This window comes from Lupinus angustifolius, chromosome LG16, assembly GCF_001865875.1.
Source record: "Lupinus angustifolius cultivar Tanjil chromosome LG16, LupAngTanjil_v1.0, whole genome shotgun sequence".
NCBI classification, from domain to species: domain Eukaryota; kingdom Viridiplantae; phylum Streptophyta; class Magnoliopsida; order Fabales; family Fabaceae; genus Lupinus; species Lupinus angustifolius.
Genome location: NC_032024.1, coordinates 17788580 through 17813274, shown reverse-complemented (window position 1 = coordinate 17813274; position 24695 = coordinate 17788580). Strand labels below are relative to the sequence as shown.

The window sequence follows — 24695 nt, the reverse complement described above, 5'->3', positions numbered from 1 at the left end:
GTTGTTGGCTTATCCTTTCATCAACAGAACACATCACCTTGACATCTCGTCAGGAAGACTTTCGACACAAGGATCCATCATGGATCTACCAACTACTTGTCACTTCAATACTCCGTTGAGCCATTAAACCATTGGCTCCGATACCACTTGTTGTGCAGTGGAAGCGATCGTTGTGCAGTGTTGATCACAATCAGTCAAATAATGTGCATAAAATAAATAGAAGAGAAGAAACAAGAAAATTTGTTAACGAAGTTCGACCAATTGTACCTACATCCCCGGGAACGCTAAGCGGCTTCCAAGACTTTAATCATATTATCAATTCAGATTTTAATCCTATTAACCTAACATGTTTTATTGAGTTCTATGGCTAAGAAAAAAGAAAAGTGGCACTGTTGTATCCACACATTATGCACCAAACGGAAAGAGTAGGTTTATACCAATAAATACATAACTTGAACGTGTAAGATACTCAACTTATAAATTAAGTTCCCACCATTATCTTTTTACAGAAATTACTTTGTTTTTGTTATTATTTATATGTTACATTAAAAAAACATGGGTGTAATAATTATACAAAATTTTAGTAGATTTACTTTGTTTTTTTAACACGTCCTATATTTTTATATAGTAATTACTTTATTTGCAAGACTTAATTAAATCAAGAAAATATTAAATAAGGATGAGCTAAACAAATAATTGTTAATACTCACTTGAACTTAGGATACTTAAATAATAGAGTATAATATTTATGTATTATTAATGTAAAGATTTATATATAATTAATATATCATCTACTATTTATTTGTAGTATTTTTTTAAGACTCAAGAATAATTAAACATAAATGATAAATGATACGATAATAGTGTATAAAATCCATACACTCACCGCGTATATTTTTCTCTAAAAAATAATCATCTGTCCGAATGAGTACAAATTGTCAAAGAAGGAAAAACATGTAGGTATTAATGTATAGGTTTTGTACATCGTTATTACATCATTTATTATTCATGTTAACTATTAAAAAAATAATAATACAAATAAATGGTGAATAATATATTAACTCTATATAAATATTTATATTAATATTGTCAAATATTATAGTGATTAATAATTAATTCATCAGAAACAATTGCATCTAAAATATTGCAAAATGACAAATACCACCATATAACACCTTAGGAGTTAAACGCCAAAGGGATGAGATCATAGAAAGAAAATAAGAAAATTAATACAAAGTTGTAATGTGCCATAAAAGATATAGTTGAGAAAAAAATGCATACTATAAATTTTATATTTTGTCATTATATTGCCCATTATTTATATTATATTGACTCTTCAAAAAAAAAAAGACTAATATAAATGAATGATAAATATTATAGTAAATGTGTATAAATCTTTATACTGACATTGCATGAATACTACACTCAATACTTAAGGGAAGAAAAAATATCTCATGTTAACTAACGTCCATGAAACCTCCTATTTATGAATGCAACTAATATCTTATACTAGTTATTGATTCTATTTAATTTTCTTCCATCTCTATAAATATGATTGCACCTACATTCACATTTCATACATTACAACATAAATACTTTATAAGTGTTTTCTTCATTATTTAAAGTTCAAAGGAACATTTTGCTATAGTTAGTTTCTCAAAGGAGTAAAATAAAATATGCTTCACAACATAATGAGATGTTTCAATGGTGAGGATAAGAAAAAGAAGATCAAAGGGACAATGGTGTTGATGAAGAAAAATGTGTTGGATTTCAATGATTTCAATGCCTCTATTCTTGATGATGTTCATGAATTTGTGGGCAAAAGGGTTTCTCTTCAACTTATAAGTGCCGTCAATGTTGACCCTGGTAAGCATTTCTTAAAAAAAACTCGTACACGTGGATAAAATCCATACGAGCACGAGTACAAGTTATAATCGGATACCCACATGTTTTATAAATGAGGTTTTAAAAATATCCGTAGTACATATGAGCAGATATGTCTGTGTCCACGTGTACCCGTTATTTATATGATTATTATATTATTTTTAATAAAAATAAAAATTACTATTTGATATTAATTGTTTAAACGGAAACAATCTTTTCATATGCTAGATGACGAATTATTGAGATAAATAAAAAAATTGCAAAGATTCAAAAAATTTAGATGAACACATTATTTAAGTTGTATGCCTTATGAATATTTATATGACAATAAGCATTTTCTTATTTTTAATACATGCTTGCTTATTATAACCATGATGGTGTAACTTTTTAGCTCCTTTGGTTATGGCAGAAGAATATAATCTATTTCTCATTTTCTTAGTGTCTGTTTGTGAATTGAGTTTTGAAATAAAATAATTTGAAATGAAAGATATTAGAATCATGAAATAAACTTGTAAGATGAATCTGAAGCCTTTTATTTTTTCTAAATTTCCGAGAAAACTCAACTCGAAAATAGAGATTTTTATTTGAAGGGAATAATTATTTTAGTTTTTTAGGTATGACTTGAGTGAATAATGTTAGAGTAACTATTTAAACTTTTTCCATCTTAGACTTTGGAAAATGATTTTTGATTATTTTCCACTCATTCTTAGAGACCAAGCAATGAACTTCAATCACATAAAAATGCAACCTAAGACTTCTTGTAAGAAAGCCACGTTCAACTTGTTAATAGTTTTAAATTTACATGCTTTTATAATGAATGATGTTTGCATGAATTAACCTTTTTACATGCTTTTATAATGAATGATGTTTGCATGAATTAACCTTTTTACATGATTTTTTGTGTTTACAAAAACATGATAATTAAGTATCGAGTCTAGAACTCTAGATTCTAACACATGACAGTAAAACAATTGAAGGGTATAACTTTTTTTTGAATTAAATAAATTAAAAACTTATAAATTTATCACTCTCATCATATTTTAGTACTGAAAGATCCTAGACCAGATAAGATCCCATTTCAATTTAATCCTATTGTTTGTAATATTAATAATTTTATATTTTTTTTGTATAACAAAAACTATTCTCTCACTTTAACAAGTTTTCTAGTTTAGAAAATGATATTGACCTCTATTTTTTACATTAACATTAAATCTGCCACAAATACATTAAAAATTATTGTTAATAAACCTTTTTTTGAATGCAATAAAAGAAAGGTGGATGTCATTTTCTAAGCTACAAGCATAAATGTGTCATTATAACAAACCTCACAAGTGATAAATGCAATTTCCCCTAAAGTTAAAGTTATTCGACTTGCATGGTTGAGAACATATCTATCGTCGTATAAAGTGTGCAAATTTATCTATTATAAATAATAATTAGTCGAAAAAATATTTAATAATTAATTTTTTAAGTTAAATATTTTTTTTCAACCGATCACTTCCAATGCTGACACTTTTTAAAGTTGATTTACTTCCCATCAACTAAAATTATATTCACTTAGATCATGGATATATTAACATCAAACTATTTTATTAAGTTTGGTATTATTTTTACATAATTTCTCTAATGATATTATGATGATGATGATAAATTTTGAAGGGAATGATTTGAAAGGAAAACTAGGGAACCCTGCATATTTGGAAGATTGGATTACAACAAATAATACATCTTTGTTAGCTGGTGAATCAACATTGAGTGTAACATTTGATTGGGATGAAGATATTGGAAAAATTGGAGCATTTTTAATAAGAAATCATCATCATAGTGAATTCTACTTAAGAACTTTGACACTTGAAAATGTTCCAAGCCAAGGTGATATTCACTTTATTTGCAACTCTTGGGTATACCCTTCACATAAATATGAAAAAGATCGCATTTTCTTCACCAATAAGGTAAACATACAAACATAATTAACTATTATTATAAATGCTAGTGTTTTCTTAACCTATGTTCATTGTAAAGTTTAATTATGTTATTCTTTAATCCATATTAGATCTTGAACCTGGTTTTCTTTTGTTGGTGTTAATAATCTAATTTTCGCAAACTAGTGCATTGATTCTTGCATGTGCATTTTAGCTTGTTGCTAGTTTTTATGTCCTTCTTTCTCCTTTGTAATGAGTTAGTACCCCTTGTGCTTTTGTAATAAAATTCCTTTTGCTTAGCGAAAAATAGTTATGTTCTTTTTGTGTGACCAATGATATCTTTCATCTTTTATGAGTAATAAACTAATTTCTTTTAGAGTGTAGTTATTCCTCCTCGACAAGGATCACTTGTCCCATAATTTTCTTGTCTCTCTGTCCCAGACCAATCAAACATCACAAAATAATATTAAAATATTAATTTCTGTTTTTATAATTTTTCTTCTTAAATGAATGTAACTTTGTGATTGACTTGGTACACTAAGTAAAATATAAATGGAGACATGTGATCCTCATTCATCTATCCTAACAAGTATCGATCTCAGAAATACTGGGTCAGTGCTAACATGTTTGAGGCCCAGTGCAAGAAAAAATATGGGCTCTAAATTTACTAAAAAGAGTTATAAACAAAATTTTATAGGGTGTACTAGAGAATTGTGCTATGGTTCTCACACTTAATTTGTGTGGCAGTTTTTAAACATAATTGATTTTTTTAGAGACTATTTATCAATCTATAAATTTTAAATTTTGATGAGCTAAAGTTTTAATAATTTTGTCTACCAAATGAACATAAAGTAAAACTATGGCACCAAACCTTAAAAATGATCCTCTTATTATCGTGGGTCATGAATGATCGCACCTACCCGATGTTAGTCCAATAAGAATCAAATACTTGACATTTGTTCTATCGCTACACGTACCTGTAAGTTGCTTGCATGTATATTAATTACTAGTAACACATAGTTATTAATGATAGTGATTTTGTTTTATAGACATATATTCCAAATGAAACTCCAATGCCATTGCTCAAGTATAGAGAACAAGAACTAGAAAATTTAAGAGGAAATGGAAGAGATGAACTTAAAGAATGGGATAGAGTTTATGATTATGCATATTACAATGATTTGGGTGATCCAGATAAAGGTCCACAATATGTTCGTCCAATTCTAGGAGGGTCCAATCAATATCCCTACCCTAGGAGAGGAAGGACTAGTAGACCACCCTCAAAGTCGGGTTAGTAATATCTATATATTGTTAGTGTATAAATATTTATTTCATTTGTATTATTTTTATTGGAGAGTCAATGATAATTAAATATGAATGATATAAAACTCATATATGCATATATTTTTTTTCTCTTTTTTATAGCATGATTTTATCTATGATTAATAACATACAAATTAGTCTTTAATCATGAGTATGATTATAAATTAAGGTTGTGGTTGTATTACATTTAACACATTTCCTAATATAGTTATGGTGAGGATAAAACTGTGGAAATGAAACTATTTTTTTTGTACTACCAAAAGTATTCTCTTACCGTAGTGATGAACTAATCCATTTTGAAGTGCGTGACCACTCCTCTCAACAAATGTTGTTCTCGTTAGTCGAACCTTATTAATGATTACATGTTTTTTGTTGTTGTTTAATGATTACATTAGTGATTAATGACTAATCCATCAACCATACAATTTACATGATTAAACACAACTTTAAACATCATTAATCAGATGCAAATATGGTGTGAAATTTCAGTGTAAGATAATAAATTTCTTTTATATATTGGTTGCATTGTTATATGAAAAAGTGTTTGAATATATACTTTGTTTATTTTTGGAAATTTTCATTTGGTGTTTTTTCTTTATAGAATAATGTATCTCCTCGTATTAGGAGATAATTTATCTCCTTTAGCCAGTAAAAATGTGACGTGTGTGCTATTTTGTTTATTTTTTTAAAATATTTTTGTAAAAAATGATGAAACATGACACATGTCATGATTTCACTGACTATATTCGATTTCCTTTTCTTTACTATGTTGTTATGTTGACAGACATTAATACTGAGAGTAGGTTGAATCTACTTCAAAGCTTAGATATCTATGTTCCAAGGGATGAAAGATTTGGTCACTTGAAACTATCAGATTTTCTTGCTTATGCACTAAAATCACTAGTTCAAATTCTCAAACCTGAGCTAGAATCTCTATTTGACAACACTGTTAATGACTTTGATACCTTTGAGGATGTCCTTAAACTATATGAAGGTGGTATTAAGTTACCTAAGGGTATACTTAAGGACATTAAGGATCACATTCCTCAAGAGTTGTTCAAGGAAATTCTCCCAAATGATGGTGAAGGTTTCCTCAAATATCCACTACCTCAAGTGATTAAAGGTATTTTTCATAATTCTCATTAATTTTTTGGTATAACCAACAGTATCTTATCTACTCACCCTATCGGTAAAGAACTAATCTATTTTAGGAATCGAAACTATTTGATTTATTTAAGTGTGAAGTCTCAAATTAGATATGAGGGGAGGAGTGAAAAAGTTTATAAGCGGCAAAGGCCTATGAAACTAATGCTTAAGGTTTTGGTTCAAAATGTGGTTGTCTTATTTGTGTCTCTCCATTCTTACAATATCTTGGTGACAATGGAACTCGCCGATGGTTGGAGGTTCCTTGGTCGCGGTCAAGTCCGACATCTAGTGAAGCCTTATATCACTAGACCAAGGCTTTGTTGGTATTTAACATGTTATTTTGCATACAAGAACCTACATAAATCATGTCTATTTTTTTTCCTTATAATAAACAAATAATGACATTCTTAATGATTTGGAGCAGAGGATAAGTCTGCATGGAGAACAGATGAAGAGTTTGCTAGAGAGATGCTAGCTGGTGTAAACCCTGTTGTAATTCGTCGTCTCGAAGTAAGAAAGCTAAATGATTTTAATTAATCGAAACGAATCGAATTCGATATAGTCATAGTCAACTTCGAACTCGGATGGTTAACTATGATTTCACCCTTGAAATGTAGGAATTCCCACCAGCAACAAAGTTAGATCCTGAAGTCTATGGTGATCAAACCAGTACTATAAGGAAAGAACACATTAAGAACAATTTGGATGGGTTAACCATAGATGAGGTAATTTTGTAGTTTGATATGATATTTTGTTTTAAGCCAATTTGACAAAATCAATTAATTTTTAAGTTGGTGTTCTGATTCACTATTAATCTGTGTTTGGTTGATTAGGCAATTATACAAAAGAAATTGTTCATATTAGATTACCATGATGCACTGATGCCATATTTGAGAAAGATAAACTCAACTTCTTCAAAGGTTTATGCCAGTAGGACAATCCTTTTCTTGCAAAGGAATGAGACCTTAAAGCCATTAGCTATTGAGTTGAGTTTACCAAATCCGGAAGGTGATCAATTAGGTGTCATTAGTACCGTTTACACGCCTGATGAACAAGGCATCGGAAATTCCATCTGGCAATTGGCTAAAGCTTACGTAGCGGTTAACGACTCGGGCTATCATCAACTTATCAGCCACTGGTATATCTCTACTGAAAAAACTAGACACAAACTTGGTTCATTTATAACCGAAATTAAAATTTGATGCTATCTTTACATATGTCACAGGCTACTTACTCATGCAGTGATTGAGCCATTCATTATAGCTGCAAACAGGCAACTTAGCGCGCTGCACCCGATTTATAAACTATTATATCCTCACTTTCGTGACACGATGAATATAAATGCACTTGCGCGACAAATCCTAATCAATGCAGGCGGACTTGTCGAGACAACAGTTTTTCCAGCTAAGTATGCTATGGAGATGTCATCTGTGCTTTATAAGGATTGGATTTTTCCTGAGCAAGCACTGCCTGCAGATCTTATCAAGAGGTAAACCCACACATGCACTTGATCATTGCTCAATATTAACCGTTTTAATCGAGTTTTTAGCTTTGCTCCAAATTTCGACGAGTATCGAAATCATGTTAACACATGTAACATTATCTTTCTCCAATTTGGAAAATATCAGCATAAGTGTATAACCAAATTTCCTTGGATGCAATGGTGGCATGTAATACTAATGTAATTTTTAAAACTCAAGTTTCTCACTTTTAACCGTTGGGTTTATTTAAGTGTGAAGTGTCCCACATTGGATACGAGCGAAGAAAGTTAAAAAACTTATAAGTGAAAAAGGTTCGTGAAACTAATGCCTTAAAAGTTTTGGTTGAAGACGTGGGGCTTCACTCGTAACCCTCTACTCTTCCCATACCCAAAAAATAACAAAGTAACTTCACGGTGATTTGAGATTCCCCGATCGCGGTCAGGTTCAACATTAACTTGGATGAAATATATCAAGTACATTAGAATAGAACCAAAATGAATTTGTTATTATAATGAGCTGATATATAGCTGCATTTTTCAGAGGAATGGTTGTTGAAGATTCAACTTCTCCACATGGCCTTAAACTATTGATTAAGGATTACCCTTATGCAGTTGATGGGTTAGAGATTTGGTTTGCTATAAAAAAATGGGTTAAGGATTATTGCTCCTTTTACTACAATGATGATGACACACTCAAGAAAGATTCAGAACTACAATCTTGGTGGAAAGAATTACGCGAAGAAGGTCACGGTGATAAGAAAAATGAGCCTTGGTGGCCAAAGTTGCAAACTCGCAAAGATTTAATAGAAACTTGTACCACTATCATATGGATCGCTTCGGCTCTCCATGCTGCAGTTAACTTCGGACAATACCCTTATGCGGGTTACGCCCCGAATCGACCAACTATAAGCCGAAGATTCATGCCAGCGAAAGGGACACCGGAATATGATGAACTTGTTGAATTTCCTAACAAGGCTTTTCTTAAAACAATCACAGCACAGTTACAAAGTCTTATAGGAATTTCTCTTATAGAAATATTGTCTAGACATTCTTCTGATGAGGTCTATCTTGGACAAAGAAACACACTTTATTGGACAAGTGATTTGGTTCCATTGGAAGCATTTGAGAGATTTGGAAAAGAACTAGCACAAGTTGAAGAAAGAATCATTAGAAGGAACAATGATGAAGAACTTAAAAATAGAGTAGGGCAAGTTAAGTTACCATATACCTTACTCTATCCTACAAGTGAAGGTGGATTAACTGGTATGGGAATTCCTAACAGTGTCACAATTTGAATGACCTATGCCTATGTTTTCTCGGATTGGGATCTTCTGTCCCAAAAAAATACACATGTCTCTTTGTTTCTGACTAATAATATTGCATCTAATAATGTAAAATTGTTAATTTTTATTTTATGTATGTGTCATTTTTCAATTGGCTGGGACAGGAAATGAGATAGAGTTCGGGACAGCGGATCCTTGTCCATGTTTTCTAAACTTTGAAGAGTTGTGATTTTACAAAAGAGAATAAAGTATTGTCAGGAGATAAGTTATCTCATTCGGCTACTAAAATCATGACATGTCATATTTAATTATTTTCTATAAAAATATTTTTTACATGTTATATTTTTACTGGTCGAGAGAGATAAATTATATTATGGGAGGAGTACCACTTTTGTGTTTATATAGGCTAGAGCATAGTTATTCTTTAATGAATGTAAATACACTAGTGACTAGTGTGTTTCTTATTATCATATTTGTAATCATAAATAAGTTATGTATTGTTTTTTGTGAATAAGTTGTAATCATATTTAATATATATGTATCACTTATTTTTTAAGTTATGTGATTAATTTACAACATGACTCAATCCGGTTCAAACTCATTTTTAAAAGATACAAGTTTCATTTAATTTTTATTCATCAAATAACTCTAATAACTTATTTACTAGGTTAAAAACTACAAGCTCCAACTAGAAATTCACATGTATTAAAAAAATTGAAGGCAATCAAAATGTACTTGAAGAAAAAAATAATTTTTTTCAAAAAAATCCACTATGAAACTAAGCATGAAAACTACCCTATCTTATGAGTAAATAATTAATTCTTTTCGAGAATGCATGACTATTTTTTTTAATAAGTATTGTTCTCGAATTAAACCTTTAACCATGATGACTGTTTTCAAAATTTCCAAAAAAGAACTTGCGAAGTTCATGTAAGAGGAAAAAGTTTTATGAGAAAAATATTTATGTAGTAATGTATGGATAATATATTGATTATGTATAAATCTTTACACTCACAATACATACATATTATACTCAAAACTCAAATTGTTCATTAATGAAAGGTCCAAATAACTAATTGATTGTAGTTTGGGCTCTAAACGGCCCAGCCCATTTCCAGGCCCAAATCAAACCTTCTCCGTCGCGTTAAAAGAAACTTGAGCGAGAAGCTTTAAGTTGTAATAAGCTATAACCAAAATAAATTAAAATTAAATTTCCCTCCCTTTTTAATTTTCTCTTATTTTGATGAATGTTTTCTTCTTCTTCTTCTTCTTCATGATTTGAAGATAGCAAAAATAAATAAAAAATGTCAGATTCAGAGTTGAATCCAGAAATTTTCAGTGTTCGAATTGTTTCCATTGATTATTACATGGCACCGCCAATTTCAGAATTGGATATATGTTATAGCACTTTCCATGGTACGACATCAAAACGACATTGATTTTCAGTCTTCATTTTGCGTTTTGAAGTTTCACTAATTTTTCTGTTTAGTTGATTTTTTTATTTGTGTTTGATTTTGTATGCTAAGGTGGAAAAGTGAAAGAGGTTCCTGTAATAAGAGTTTATGGTTCTACTCCTTCTGGCCAAAAAACTTGTTTGCATATACATAAAGTAAGAGATTATGTTATATATGATTTTTTGTTTGTTTATATTTTACTACTGAATTCAATTTATAACAATTATTAAATAGAATATCGAAGTTATAGTTCTTCGTATTAGACTATTAGAGTGAAGAGTAAAATTGTCAACTTCGTAGGAAAAATCGCACTTCTAATTTAGTCCCCGAGAAGGGCGGTCCAGTATACGAAGCTCCCAGATAGTTGGAGTCCGCGGAGGGTATATTATACGGCTTTAGCCCGCAAGTGGAGAGACTGTTTCCAGGAAATGAAATTTGAATTTAGTCGGTAATAATATCAAATGATGGTCAAAGTAGTCCCCGGGCACGGACTAGTGTGTCCCCAAGATTTGTCATCGAAAAACTAATTTGATCGGGTTTTGAGATTGTTGAGGACCATGTGAGATTCTTCAATTCTCAGGGATTAGATTTTCTGGCATAGTTTTTCTTAGCTGTGAAATTTTGTATTCTTCCTATGTGTTATTATTATTATACAATGCTGTTACTGTTTCTTAATCTTTCATATTTAGTATAGTTAAGTTAAACTTAAATTGTTTATCCTTATTGTTCTTTGTAGGCTTTACCCTATATGTATGTGCCGTGTTCAGATATAACACTTCAACTTGACCAAGAAGGTAATAGACAGCAAGTTAAGAATTCGTGGATCTATGGACCCTGTTCTCTATCTATTAACTGTTTCTTTGTAACCTGTTTGAATTTTATTTCATTTGTCTAGTAGTTATAGCAAATGAATTACTTACATTGAATATTTTATTTTTGTATGTGCAAATCTCAATTTTCACTTTTCGCTCCTTTAGTTTCTTGTGTTGATGACTTTTATTTATCTTAGTTTCTTTAGTATTTATGCTTCAATTAGATCTCAGTTCATTTAGTGACTTACTAGTGGGAATTCATTTTTCTTGATGCCCAGGTGATGCATACACATGTAAAGTAGCTGCTTCTCTTGAGAAAGCTTTGAAGGTATCCTTGTTCGAGTTAGAATAAGTTTTGGACTAACTATTTTGTGCTTTGTGTGTTTGTTTGAATGCTTATGGTATAGTTTATAGTTTATTATATTCAATATGTGGCATCAATGAATTTCATTTCAACTATTACAGCTTAAAGGTGGTGCTGGTTTCACAAGACAACATGTACATGGTTGTAGCCTTGTACGAGCAAGGAAATTTTATGGTTATCATTCATTCGAGGAGTTATTTGTGAAGATATACCTGTATCCAGATATTGTACCCCATTTTCTTTTTTCTTTTTGCAATATATTTTCACATGCATAGTTGCATGCTTATGCCACTAGTATCTACAAGCTAGGATGATTGTATGTTTAAATTATGCGAAGCCTTTTTATGAAAAAAGAAAACAATCTATTTATTGGAAGCCTTGACTGATGCTTAAGATATTATCCACAAGACGTCGCCCGTGCAGCTAATCTTCTCTTGGTATACTTTCTGAACACTGCCTATACTTAGCTAATCTTCTCGTACCTCAGTTTTCAGTTTGTTCAGAATACGAGAATATCACTCAGGATCCTAAGTCTTCATTGAAACTATTACATCTTAGTTTCATTTTACAGTGAACAAGCTTTCATCATGACATTTCCTTTTCAGGAGGGTGCTGTTCTTGATAAAACTTTACAGCCTCATGAATCACACATTCCCTTTGTTCTTCAGTTTCTGGTATGTACCTCGTATGAATTGTTATAACTTAAGCTTATTGTAGTATATTAAATGACAATGTAGCCAAACATGAAAATGATTTTCTATTTTTTGTTGTTAAAAGAACAATTTTGATAAGTTCAAGAGGAAAATATTATTAAGGCATTTTCTATTAAATTAATCATTATTGTTGTTTACATGGCATCGTATCACTCTCTGGACATTTGAAAATCTGTCTGCATTCACCTATTGAATTCGATGTGATCTACTTTTGTTTTCTTTTCCTTATTTATATGGTTGGTAGCTTGGGTGGGTTTGTAAGTGGTCTTGTGCTTGCATGTCGTAAAATATTGGTTGTGATACAATTAAAGAACTAATCAATGATGGACTAACAGATTTCTGTTTTTACTATGCAACCTTCGATAATAGATGTTCTGCTAATGTTGCAGTACATGACATTTTATTTTGGTAATTTTGAACTTATTTTATGCCTTTTCAAATGGCTTCTTGAGTTAGGTAAGCTAAATGCTTGTCAATCAATGCTCTCATTTGATTTCCTTATAGCAAGGGACTTGGTTGCTAAATACTTATCTCTATCTGTTGCAGTTGTCCAAATGCACAATCCTTTCACACATTTTTGGTTAAGTTTTTTCTGTCTCATGTTTGCAGATATATTAATTTTTTTAAATTGTTAGGTTGATTACAACTTGTATGGCATGGGTTATTTGCACTTATCAAAGATGAAGTTCCGCCTTCCCATACTAGACTCTTCTCAGAAGAAATTAAATATCAATAACCATCATAGAAGGGTGAGTTGACTTGCATGTTTTCAGCTTTCAAGGACCCTTCATGCATTTTTCTTTTGTTTGACCACCTAATTATTGTCTGTTTTGATATATCCCTTATTTATTTTTAAATTTGATATCACAATCTTTTCACTAGGCAGATCCAGGGGCTGATGTATGGTTAGATGCAAAGGTGTGGATATCTTCTATGGTCCCGCCTGATTGGACGTGGCCAACCACTAGTGATTTTGGTGCTTCATCAAATGATAAGGCTCACTGCCCTAGACGTCAAAGTATCTGTGAGCTTGAGGGGGATGCTTCTGTAGATGGTTTGTTTGGTTTCATGGCAATACTGACACAAATCACTATGCACATGCATACATATATACTTTAATATGTAATGATGTCTGCTGCTAATGTTTTCTTTGTTGATGATAAAGGCTTAATCTGTTCTTGCAGAGATTCTTAATCAGAATTTTAAGATATATTCATCTCTCTCACAGACATGCTCAGATGTCAAAATGGTTCAGTCACTTGTACCAATATGGGAGGTATGCTATTTCTTTGTCATTCTATACAGCTACCTTACATGTTATCTTATATTGATTTTAGCTAAATTAATTGCCTTGCATTGTTTTAGGAACAGCAGAAAAGGTCTGGGAACCATGAGGCTACTATGCCTCCTGATCCTGGGAAACCACTCCCAGAAGATGTTATGAAATTTCTTCATGGTAGTCTTGACTTTGAGCAAAAACTTCTTCGATTGTGCAGTGAAGCTGAAACTTCTTTATCTTTGACTCCTTCTCAAAAGGATTTGAGGTTTGCCATTGTTACATGATTGAAAATTTGGTAAGTCTTATATGTGAAACCTAATAATACTGATGGAGAACCCTTGAATCGTTGCAGAGAAACAGACATAATAGGCTTGGCATCACCACCATGTTCATTATCTGAAGGTGCCAACTTCCATGAGGAAGAGACTGACACCAGTCTCAAATTATTGACTGTTAATGAAATGCAATCATCTGAAATGAATGGAATGTTGGACACAAAGGTAGTAAAATATCTTCTATGAATAACAGGACATTTCATAATAATTACCTTTTTAAGCAGATAACATTATTCAGGGGTTGGAGTATTTATTATTTAGTGTTTTATTTCATAGACCGAGTGTTTTCTCCTCTATTATGTCTATATCCGTTACAGTGTCACTGTCATCTACAAAATAACAACATGAAAAAACTTCTCTAATTGGAGCTTGTCTCTAAGTCCATCCACCCTTACTTTCTCACTTTAGAAATAAACTCATCTTAGAGTGGCCTTATCCAGAACAAAAGTACCCCCCCCCCCCTCAAAACAGCCACAAAATGTCAGTTCCCCTGCCATGATCGGTTATTCGGTTTCTCTACTTGCAATCAGGATCCTATAAAAAGTTCTAATCAGAAGGATTCTTCATTGTTAAATCTTCATATATTTTTTTCAAATGCTGGCATGAGATCACCTATCTCCATTAATGTGGCCTATTGACAGCAGTCTTTATCTTGATTACAAAAATAGTGCAAATTTTAATGAGAATTTGGTATTCTGCTGATGCTCATTCATATGCATTAATAATAAAGCTGGAAATGCAATTTTCACCACTCAAAAAGTAAATGCTGAACACGAGGCTCAATGATTTCATGTGTTACATCCTATATGAAAGTTGATGGAAGTTATTTAAATTTTGTCCTAAAAGATTAACCTTTTCCATATTTTGGGTTTTCTGCAATGGCATCTACTGATACTTAATTGTGAATTGTAAAAATAATCATATTAGACTTTCAAATACAACAACAACCAAGCCTTTATCCCACTAGGTGGGGTCGGCTACATGGATTGAATGACACCATAATGCTCTATCATTAATCAAGATCTCTATCATTAGAAATATTTATAAACAAACATTTTTCTTATTTCTTTGAAAGGGAATTTCAAAGAAATAAGAAAAATGTGTTTGTTTATAAATATTTCTTAAAAAGAATTCAGGAACATCTACATGACAAAATGAAGCCAAAGGGCTTTTTGATTTGTCTCGCAATATTCAACTTTCACTTTTCTTTCTTTTAAACAGTATTGTCGTTTGAAATTATCACCTGTAATTCTGTTTTTTGCCATTCAGGCTGCAGATAAGGAAGCACAAAATCTTCTCAAGTGGCTTGCAACTTCTCAAGCTGTGGAGGATATAAACTCTGATGATGAGCTTGCTTGTGAAATGATCTTGAGTCCCTTCTTACCTGCTTCAACTATTGATAAGGTGCTGGAGGAAGTGAATATGGCTTATGAAAGCGAGTCCCAGAAGGAGTGTCAGGATATTCTAGATTCAATTGATGATGTGCAAAAACCTTCTAGTCCATCTGATCTCACTCATCCTACTGAGGCTCCATCAATCAGTATGATGCCCCATGTTGGTCCTGCTGATGAGCTCTCAAGTCCATGCACTAGTTTGGCTGGAACCTCTACTGCACTAGAGATAAATAGTAAATCCAAAATGGCATCTGAGTTCCATGTACTGCACAGTACTGACACAAGTACAGCTAGTAAAGTTAAAAGGACTAAACAATGGGGGTCATTGCCTTTTTTCACACCCAATAAGGTTAATAATGATGAAGAACTTGCTGATTTGCGTGTGACTCATCTATTTGAAAGCGAATCTGGAGATTCTACTGACTCAGATTACTCGATGAGAAGTGACATTAGAAATAGTGCTTGTATTAGAAGATATGTGGGCAAGAGTGCTTCAGAATTAAAAGAAGGAAACAAATTGGTTAACCGCTCTTTACGTGACTTGATGAGGCGAAAGAGATCCCATCGAGTTGAACAAGCTGAATGCGAGTCTGGAAGAACTAAAAAGATTCTTGTAGACAGGCATGAGGGATCAAACACATGCCTTTGGAAAAAACAGCTGGATTTCAATACAATGCAAACTGATGGAGATGAAACAGAACTTCAGAATAATTTTGATCTTAAACCTAGCAATCATGGTAATTTAATGTGTGAGAAACCACATCCATCTGGCAGTGATAGTTTCTTACGGGCTACTGAGGCTAGTAATCCAAAAGATGATTGTTTTGGTCAACATGAAACGGACAGTGTAGAAACAAGTTCAGTATTAAGGGACCCCACAAATAGAAGTTCTTTAGCTTGCCAAGGACCATGCAATCCTGAAAATACACATTTGACTGATTCCATAGACCACTCAGAGGGTTGCAGGGGTAAAAACCTTATGTTTGATACAGCATATGCAAAATCTGTAGCTTCTGATGCCTATATTCCAAAATCCTTTTCAGATGTTCTGTTGAGAGCTGATGCTGATAATAGAATCAGTGGCGCTGAGGCATGTCAGCAATCTGACTGTGCAGATTCCAGATGTGTACACTGTGCATGCATTAATCATAAAGTCTCTGGCAAGCATAATGGTGTAGACAAATATTCTCATGGAAGCATGCCTTTCGTGGAACATGATCAGACAAAATATTTTGAGAATGCTATGGGCAAAAGTGCTGCAAGTGACATGCAAGTACTACTTACTGAAAATCAAAAGCATGGTGAAAATTTGATGCGTGAGACTATTGGCTCAGAACCCATTGTTGATGACATGAAGGGTAATGACATGGTGAAATTAACGGGTATAACCATAGGCAAGATAACCCCTTTGGCTGATAAAAAACTTGAAAGTTTCAAGTCCTTGCCAACCATCTCTAATACCCGTTTTTCTTTGGATGAGGAAGCTTGTGATGAAATGCCAGGTTGTAACCTTATGTCCTTTAACTCATTTTGTGTGTTTTTTTTATATATTTTTTGTCTCTATTTCTGTTTTCTACATTGAATGTTAGTATATATTGAATACTGGTCTCTGCAGGATAACCAGTATCCATCTCTTGAGAAGAAAACTGATTTTTGAATTTGTATCTTCTTCCATGTTCTCTGGTCTGATCTTTTTGCTGTTCAATGAAATTTCTGACCATCTTTTGTTTATTCCTTGAAGGGAATGGTCTAGATGTTTTTCTCCCCTTTTCTGCAAAGGAGTCCCGGAAGGAGATGAAAACTTGGAAGGAGATGAAAACTTGGAACAAGTTTGTTACAATTGCAGCCCCTAGGTCTCACGGGAAAGAGGGTGTTTCCACTCACTATCAAAATGATGGCTCTCCCCTGTACCTATTAACACCTAATATTTTGCCTCCTTCCGCAGTTAGTGTGCATAGATGGCTAGATGAGAGAGGTATCACTAAAACATATTTGCATTTCATACTTGGCCGTAATTTGTTTTTACCCATATTATTTGCTCTTGGAAATTCACTAAGGTAAATACAAAGCCTTCTTATATGAAAGGTAAACATTTTTTTCCAAGAAAAATGAATTTGGAATTTTGAATTGGGATATAAGTGACTCATTGGTAAATCATCTAGAGGTCATGATGGAAGACCATACCATACCATAAGTCACCTGATTTAAGTATCTTGGGTCAATTATACAATGCAAGAGGGAAACAGAGGGAGATGTAAACCATAGGATTCAAGCGGGTGGATGAAATGATGGAGTGCATCAAAGGTGGCACTCATGCTGAAGGGGAAATTCTACTGCACATCTATAAGATACACAATGTTATATGAGACCAAATGTCAATAAGAGAATAAATTCAATGTAGCGGGGATGAGAATATTGTGTTGAATGAGTGGACATTGGATAAGATAAGATTAGAAATGAATGCATTAGGGGGAATGTTGGGATAGCTCCTATTATAGAAAAGATGGAAGAATTGTGCCTGTAGTGATTTGGACATGTATTTAGGGGACCGTTAGAAGCATTGGTAAGGAGAGTAGATCAAATGGAGGTTAGCCCAATTTCTGTAGGTAAAATGAGACCAAAAAAAACATAAGGGAAATATTTAGGAAAGATTTAGAGATCAATTCCTTGTCAATGGACATAGTTTATGAGAGAATATTATGACGTCGTTCGATCCATGTAGCCGACCAATTCCTTGTTGTTTTATCAGAAAAATTTGTTGGTTTTTCTTTAGCTTGTTGATCTTGACAAGGGTATACTACTGAATCTGGTTATACTAATTTACGCTAACCTGGGGGGCATATTCCAGATCAAAAGTTTCAAGAAACTGATGCTGAGGACAAGTTTGTACCTGAATGTGCTTCTGGGCCTCCTCTTGGGCCTAAGCTGTATCAAGATGCTGGTGCAGAAAAGAAATCTCCACACAGTAGTGGGGGACAAACAGAACGAGTGAAGGCATGCCTAGATGGCTCACAAGATATTTCTCAGATATCAGGCCCCGATAGGAAATCAAGTTTTACCCCTCTAAGTCAAATTGGATTTCGAGACCCTGCCAGTGCTGGATGTGGACAACAATTGACATTACTTAGTATAGAGGTATTGGAGCTAGTATTTTCCTGATTCTTTTGTTCCTCCTAAATTGTGTATATATCTTCTAGATTTCTTAGTTGTCTCTTAAATTTGCATGTTGAATTCTGATTTTAAGTATTTTTGGTATATGGAGTTTTAATAATTAGGTGCTTAATATTTTGTGATTATTGATTGCACACAAACAAAAAGCATTGAATTATCAATCCACATTCCTGATTATGCTTAAAAGTGATGACAATAATAACTCAATAACCAACCTTATTCTAGTAGTCGGCAAGTTGTTCTTACCTGCTGAGACCAATATCAGAATCTTTATCATACTAGGGGTTCTTTTTTCTTTTATTGCTTGCTATTAAATGTACTAATTCTTTCAGGGCAAGTATAATCTTTGATTTTTTAATTTTAAATTAAGTTTTTTTGTCAGCTATTTGTTCAAAATGAACATTAGGTTTGACTTGACTGCAACATTTGTAGGTTCTTGCAGAATCAAGAGGAGAGTTTTTACCTGATCCTCAGTTTGATGGCATTAACATTGTAGCTCTAGGTTTTCAGAATGATAATGAGCCTACTGTTGAAGTTCTTGTTCTTTTGCGTAGTAAATTTGAACCTTGTCATAGGTATGATAATGTCACTTCTTTGTATCACCTATAAGCTATTACTCATTATCTTTCTGTATCAATTGGTGACAAAATTTATGCACTGGTATACTCTATATTTCTTGCAGCTATTCATGTATTTAAAAGTAGTTATTCATGTTTATTCTTCATTGGTTTGCAGAAGTTTTGATGGCTTATCAGGGTGCAAAGTATTGGTCTTCACTGATGAAAAGCACTTGTTAAAAGAATTTATCAAGTGTGTCTCTTCATCTGACCCAGATATTTTGATGGGTTGGGAAATTCAAGGGGGTTCTCTTGGTTTTCTTGCGGAGAGGGCTTCACATCTTGGTTTAGGATTACTTAATAGTTTGTCTCGCACTCCATGTGAGTCTTGGGTTGCTTCTGAAGTTACAAAAACTTCTGGAAAAGCTATCTTGGAACTGGAAATTTCTGATAGCCCTACTTTAGATTCTTTTGTACAAGAAGATTCAATAATTGAGGATGAATGGGGACGAACGCATGCAAGTGGAGTTCATGTAGGTGGCAGAATTGTCCTTAATGTATGGCGATTGATCCGTGGAGAAGTTAAGCTGAATTTATATTCAATTGAAGCTGTAGCTGAAGCGGTACTGCGGCGGAAAATCCCTTTAATTCACCACAAAGTGCTGACAAAATGGTTTTCAAGTGGTCCTGGACAAGCAAGATATCAGTGTATCAAGTATGTTACGGAGAGATCAAAGCTGAACCTTGAGATATTAAACCAACTTGATATGGTACAGTTGCATGATAAGTTTATTGCCGAAATGTGGATTTTCTTGATGAGGATATATATGCACATAGACTGGATGCTTGTTTTGGCTAGACTATACTACCTAGTCTCTACTTTTTAGGTTTGTTTAGTGTAAATTGTAAAACATGTACACATAGTTTTGATGTTATTTGAAGCTTCATTCTTTGAAGCTGATGGATGATACATTAATAGATTCTCTTATTTTTATGAACCTATGGCTCTTAGGAATACTTAATTAGCATTATTATAAATTGTTTGGGATCCAAAAGATAAGTTGTACTTCAGTAGTGTTTCCTCATTTCCTGTTTATTTTTATTCTGCAGGTGAATCGGACATCAGAACTTGCTCGTGTCTTTGGCATAGACTTCTTTTCTGTTCTCTCTCGAGGCTCACAATATCGTGTTGAATCCATGTTTTTGAGGTTGGCTCATACACAGAATTATCTTGCTATCTCCCCTGGAAAGCAACAGGTTCCCACAAATTATTCCCATCCTCTGCTTTTTATCTTTGGATAACTAATTATAATGTCAATTGTTTGTGATCCTTTCAAAAACCAAACAAAATAAGACATATACTTGTGTAGTTGCTGCAGTTTAGTTATTCCAGGGGTTCTTTTGAAATCTTCAGTCATGTAAATGTTTTTTTTTCTTTAGTACCCAAGGGCTTGACAACTTATTTTTTGTCACAATTAGGTTGCTTCTCAACCAGCCATGGAGTGCCTGCCTCTAGTAATGGAACCAAAATCAGGATTTTATTCAGATCCTGTGGTTGTATTGGACTTCCAGTCTCTTTATCCATCCATGATAATTGCATACAACCTTTGCTTTTGTACATGTCTTGGTAAAGTTGTGGCATCAAAGGCTAACACACTTGGGGTTAGTTCATTTTCACCAGAGCAGCATGTTCTGCAGAATTTGAAAGATCAAATCTTGCTGACTCCAAATGGTGTTATGTTTGTACCATCCAAGGTGATTCAGTCTACTAAATCCTTAATTTTTTGTACTCCTGGATTTAATAGTAATGAGCATGAATCAATGCCAGATTTTCCATGACTGTAAATTGATGTAAATTATGGGGCTAATTCCTCATTAGCTGATCAATCAATGTAATTCAGTCACTCTTTTTGTTTTTACATTTATTGATTAGTCTTGAGTTTTGACCTACCACCATCCATCTCCTTCATATTTCAATGTACATAACAGTAAATCGCCGAAAATTATTAGACCAGTTTCTGTTTAGCCTATCACTTTCCATAAAGCCATACCCACTCCCAGCATTCACTTTCTCAAGATTAGTGCAAATAGTTGTTTCTTTTCAAACTATTATATCAACCTTTCCCCGTAACTCCATTAGCATGATTTTTTAACTTATTTTTATGCACAGTAAATGTTTCATCCTTCATGTAGTTGTGCAAGTGATCTTAGTTGAGAAAAGTAATGTTAATCTGTGTTGTACTTTCATACAGATTCGCAGAGGTGTGTTGCCCCGCTTATTGGAAGAAATCTTGTCAACTAGAATAATGGTGAAACAGGCAATAAAAAAACTGGCTCCTTCAGAGCAAGTTCTTCAGCGGGTAGGGATATGAATTAAAATTTAATGACTTAGTTGCCCAGTATATTTTTGTAATACTCCTAGTATTTGTAAGGACAAAAGACCATGCAAAATGCTTAGATCTATGTTCTTAACGTATCATTTTTATATTTTATAAATTTTTTATTGCCTAGACTTCATAAAGCAAAAATGATTTTAATTTTTAACTAAATTATGGCCCATTTCAGTCTGGGGATTTCTTAAAAATTCCAGGATTTTTCTAAATGATAGACTGAGTAATTTTATGAAAATTTTCGAACTGAATTCATGCTAAATATATTTACGTTCATATATTACTGCAGTTTATAAATTTAAGAGTAAAACATCAATTTGGTCCTCCAATGATGACCACCAAGTTAGCCATCCAAAGAAAATGACCACCAAATAAGTCTTGAAAGATTAAAATAGCCACCACAATGGTCCTTCTAGGGACTTATTTGGTGACCATATGAATCTTTCAGGGACTAAAATTTACACTACATGGTGGCCATTTTATCTTCTAGGGACTTGATTGGTTATTTTCTTTGGACCAACTTGTGGTCATTGTATCTTTGGAAGACCAATATAACGTTTTACTCTAAATTTAATTGCATCTTTCATGTGTGATGTATGATATGGTTTGTTTATATGCATAATGTAAATAGAAATTACGAAGTAGTAAAATTTTCTTTTCAGATATTTAATGCGAGACAACTTGCTTTGAAGCTCATATCAAATGTGACTTATGGTTACACTGCTGCTGGATTTAGTGGTCGCATGCCTTGTGCAGAACTTGCTGACAGTATTGTTCAATGTGGCCGTAGTACACTGGAAAAGGCTATATCATTTGTAAATCTGCACGAAAAGTGGAATGCTAAAGTTATTTATGGAGACACTGATAGGTATAGATGTGCAAAATCTCTAATTGTCTCTAATTACAGTAAAGTATACAAACCTCTCCTTACTTCCTGAGATTTACCTGAATCACGTCCAATACTTCTTTTATTTCACAAAGTACACCGATTTTCTGTATTTTCAACTTTTCACCTATATGGAAGGCCTGCATATAGGGTATATTTGTGTCTGTAAAACAGATGATTGTTTGTAATTGCATGATCGCAAAATCATTTTTTCACTGGTAATTTCTTGAAAATGAAATGTGTCTGTTCCTTTTCTATTAATATATTCCAACAAAGGTGTGCTTGCACAACTAGATGGGATTCATTAACAACTGAATGATAGTCATTGATGTCTAATTTTTGCTGTAGCGCGATTTCTTTCATGATTGTTTTTACTATACAAGAAATGATTAGTGAAGTGGCAGGGCTTACAGGAAAAGTAAACAGATTAGTAATGTGGTTGTGTTTTTTGCAGTATGTTTGTCCTCCTTAAAGGACGTACTGTCAAAGAATCCTTCCAAATTGGAAATGAGATTGCTTCTGCTATCACTGCTATGAATCCCAGTCCTGTCACCCTGAAGATGGAGAAAGTTTATCACCCTTGTTTCCTCCTTACTAAGAAGCGATATGTCGGCTACAGTTATGAAAGCCCTGATCAAATTGAACCTAGTTTTGATGCTAAAGGTATTGAGACAGTTCGCAGGGACACATGTGATGCAGTTGCAAAGATAATGGAGAAGTCTTTGAGACGTTTTTTTGAGCATCAGGATTTATTTGAGGTATAAATGCTTGTTGATTTCATCTTTCCTGTTTACATTTCATTAAATGTAACAGTTCAATGTTGTATTCATGCATCCTGATATATTTTTTTGCTATAAGTTTCACAAAGGAAATTATGTCAGTAAAAGGTCCATGCTCTTTTAATTTTCCTCATTTTTCAAGCAATCACATCATAAAGAATTTCGATATTTTTCTTGATTCACCTTTTTATTTGCTGCCTGCAGGTAAAGACTTATTTGCAACGTCAGTGGAAGAGGATTCTTTCAGGCAGATTCTCCCTTAAAGATTTCGTCTTTGCTAAGGAGGTTCGCTTGGGTACATACAGTGCTAGGATCTCATCACTTCCTCCTGCTGCAATTGTGGCCACTAAGGCAATGAGGGTTGATCGTAGGGCAGGACCACGTTATGCTGAGAGAATACCTTATGTTGTAGTCCATGGAGAGCCCGGTGCCCGACTTGCTGATATGGTTGTCGATCCATTGGAAGTTTTGGCAATTGATTCCCCATATAGAATAAATGATTTATATTACATCAATAAACAAATAATACCAGCTCTACAGCGGGTTTTTGGGCTGCTCGGTGCTGACCTTAACTACTGGTTTTCAGAGATGCCCCGCCCTATTAGGGTAGCTTCTGTAAAGCATACTTTCACTTCAAATTCCCATCGAAAGCGGATTGATTATTACTACCTCTCAAAACATTGTGTCCTTTGTGGTGAGTTGGTCCAGGCGTCGGCTCATTTATGCAATCAATGTTCTGAAAATGGAGGAGCTGCTATGACTGCACTTATTAGTAAAACTTCGAAGTTGGAGCAGGAGATGCAACATCTTGTTGCTGTAAGTATACTCCTATATTTTTTCATCAATTGTATCAAGGATTCTTTTGAGGTTGTGTAGTTCTTCTCCTTTCTTTCTTTTGCTAAGGAGATTATATAGGTTATTTCATTCATGGAGGAAATCTGATTGAAAATTATAAGCTTTTGCATCACTATTGTTAGTAGTTTTCGTTTGAATTACATCACCTGTTTAACAATTTCTGCTATCTCAGGTCATGATTGATGCAAGTTTCTATTATATCAATAATCTGTCTTTCTTGTTCCTCTGTCAAGTTCTTAAATATTATGCTATTCTGGTGATAGTTGTTGCATATTCTCTTGTAGATATGTCACCACTGTGGTGGCGGGGACCGGCTTCTGGAAAATAGCGTGAAGTGCACGTCGATTTCATGCTCGGTGTTCTACGAGAGGCGGAAAATTCAGAAAGAACTACTGGCTGCCACCCATGTTGCTGCAGATAAAGGCTTCTATCCAAGATGCATGATAGAATGGTTCTGACACCCTGTTTTCCACACTAGTAGTATAACTTGTGGCATATATGATTACATTTTATTTCTATAATCCATTTTGTGTAATTCCAAATGTATATTATATATATAGAGAGAGAGGGGAAGCAGCACATGTGAGAATTGTTGTAGTGAGAAATGATAATGATTAATATAAACTATTAGATTTGATTTGAATAGTCAAAATTAAAAGGTAATTACA

At 33.3% G+C, this 24695-nt stretch overlaps 2 protein-coding genes across 10 annotated transcripts; both read left to right on the top strand.

Moving 5' to 3' along the window:
- Positions 1661–9309, top strand: LOC109329108 (probable linoleate 9S-lipoxygenase 5). Its single transcript, XM_019562776.1, has 9 exons — positions 1661–1866; positions 3544–3836; positions 4856–5096; positions 5914–6252; positions 6700–6785; positions 6893–7000; positions 7109–7413; positions 7501–7764; positions 8297–9309. Exons 1-9 carry the CDS (start codon positions 1677–1679, stop codon positions 9048–9050), a joined length of 2580 nt encoding a protein of 859 aa, XP_019418321.1. The 5' UTR covers positions 1661–1676; the 3' UTR covers positions 9051–9309.
- Positions 10283–24695, top strand: LOC109329945 (DNA polymerase zeta catalytic subunit). Of its 9 annotated transcripts, none has more exons than XM_019563860.1 (25): positions 10284–10454; positions 10565–10647; positions 11229–11286; positions 11583–11632; positions 11770–11882; positions 12063–12105; positions 12274–12342; positions 13017–13130; positions 13264–13435; positions 13566–13657; positions 13747–13925; positions 14013–14160; positions 15265–16533; positions 16597–16891; positions 17131–17364; positions 18238–18524; positions 18993–19135; positions 19296–19887; positions 20228–20374; positions 20597–20872; positions 21370–21477; positions 22170–22375; positions 22848–23151; positions 23377–23988; positions 24312–24695. In XM_019563860.1, exons 1-25 carry the CDS (start codon positions 10343–10345, stop codon positions 24483–24485), a joined length of 5880 nt encoding a protein of 1959 aa, XP_019419405.1. In that variant the 5' UTR covers positions 10284–10342; the 3' UTR covers positions 24486–24695. The 9 variants fall into 9 exon arrangements, with proteins under 9 accessions (XP_019419407.1, XP_019419405.1, XP_019419404.1 ...); XM_019563859.1 differs by having other exon boundaries at positions 15265–16891; positions 18238–18364; positions 18401–18524; XM_019563862.1 differs by lacking the exon at positions 24312–24695 and adding an exon at positions 24088–24254 and having other exon boundaries at positions 10283–10454; positions 15265–16891; positions 23377–24047.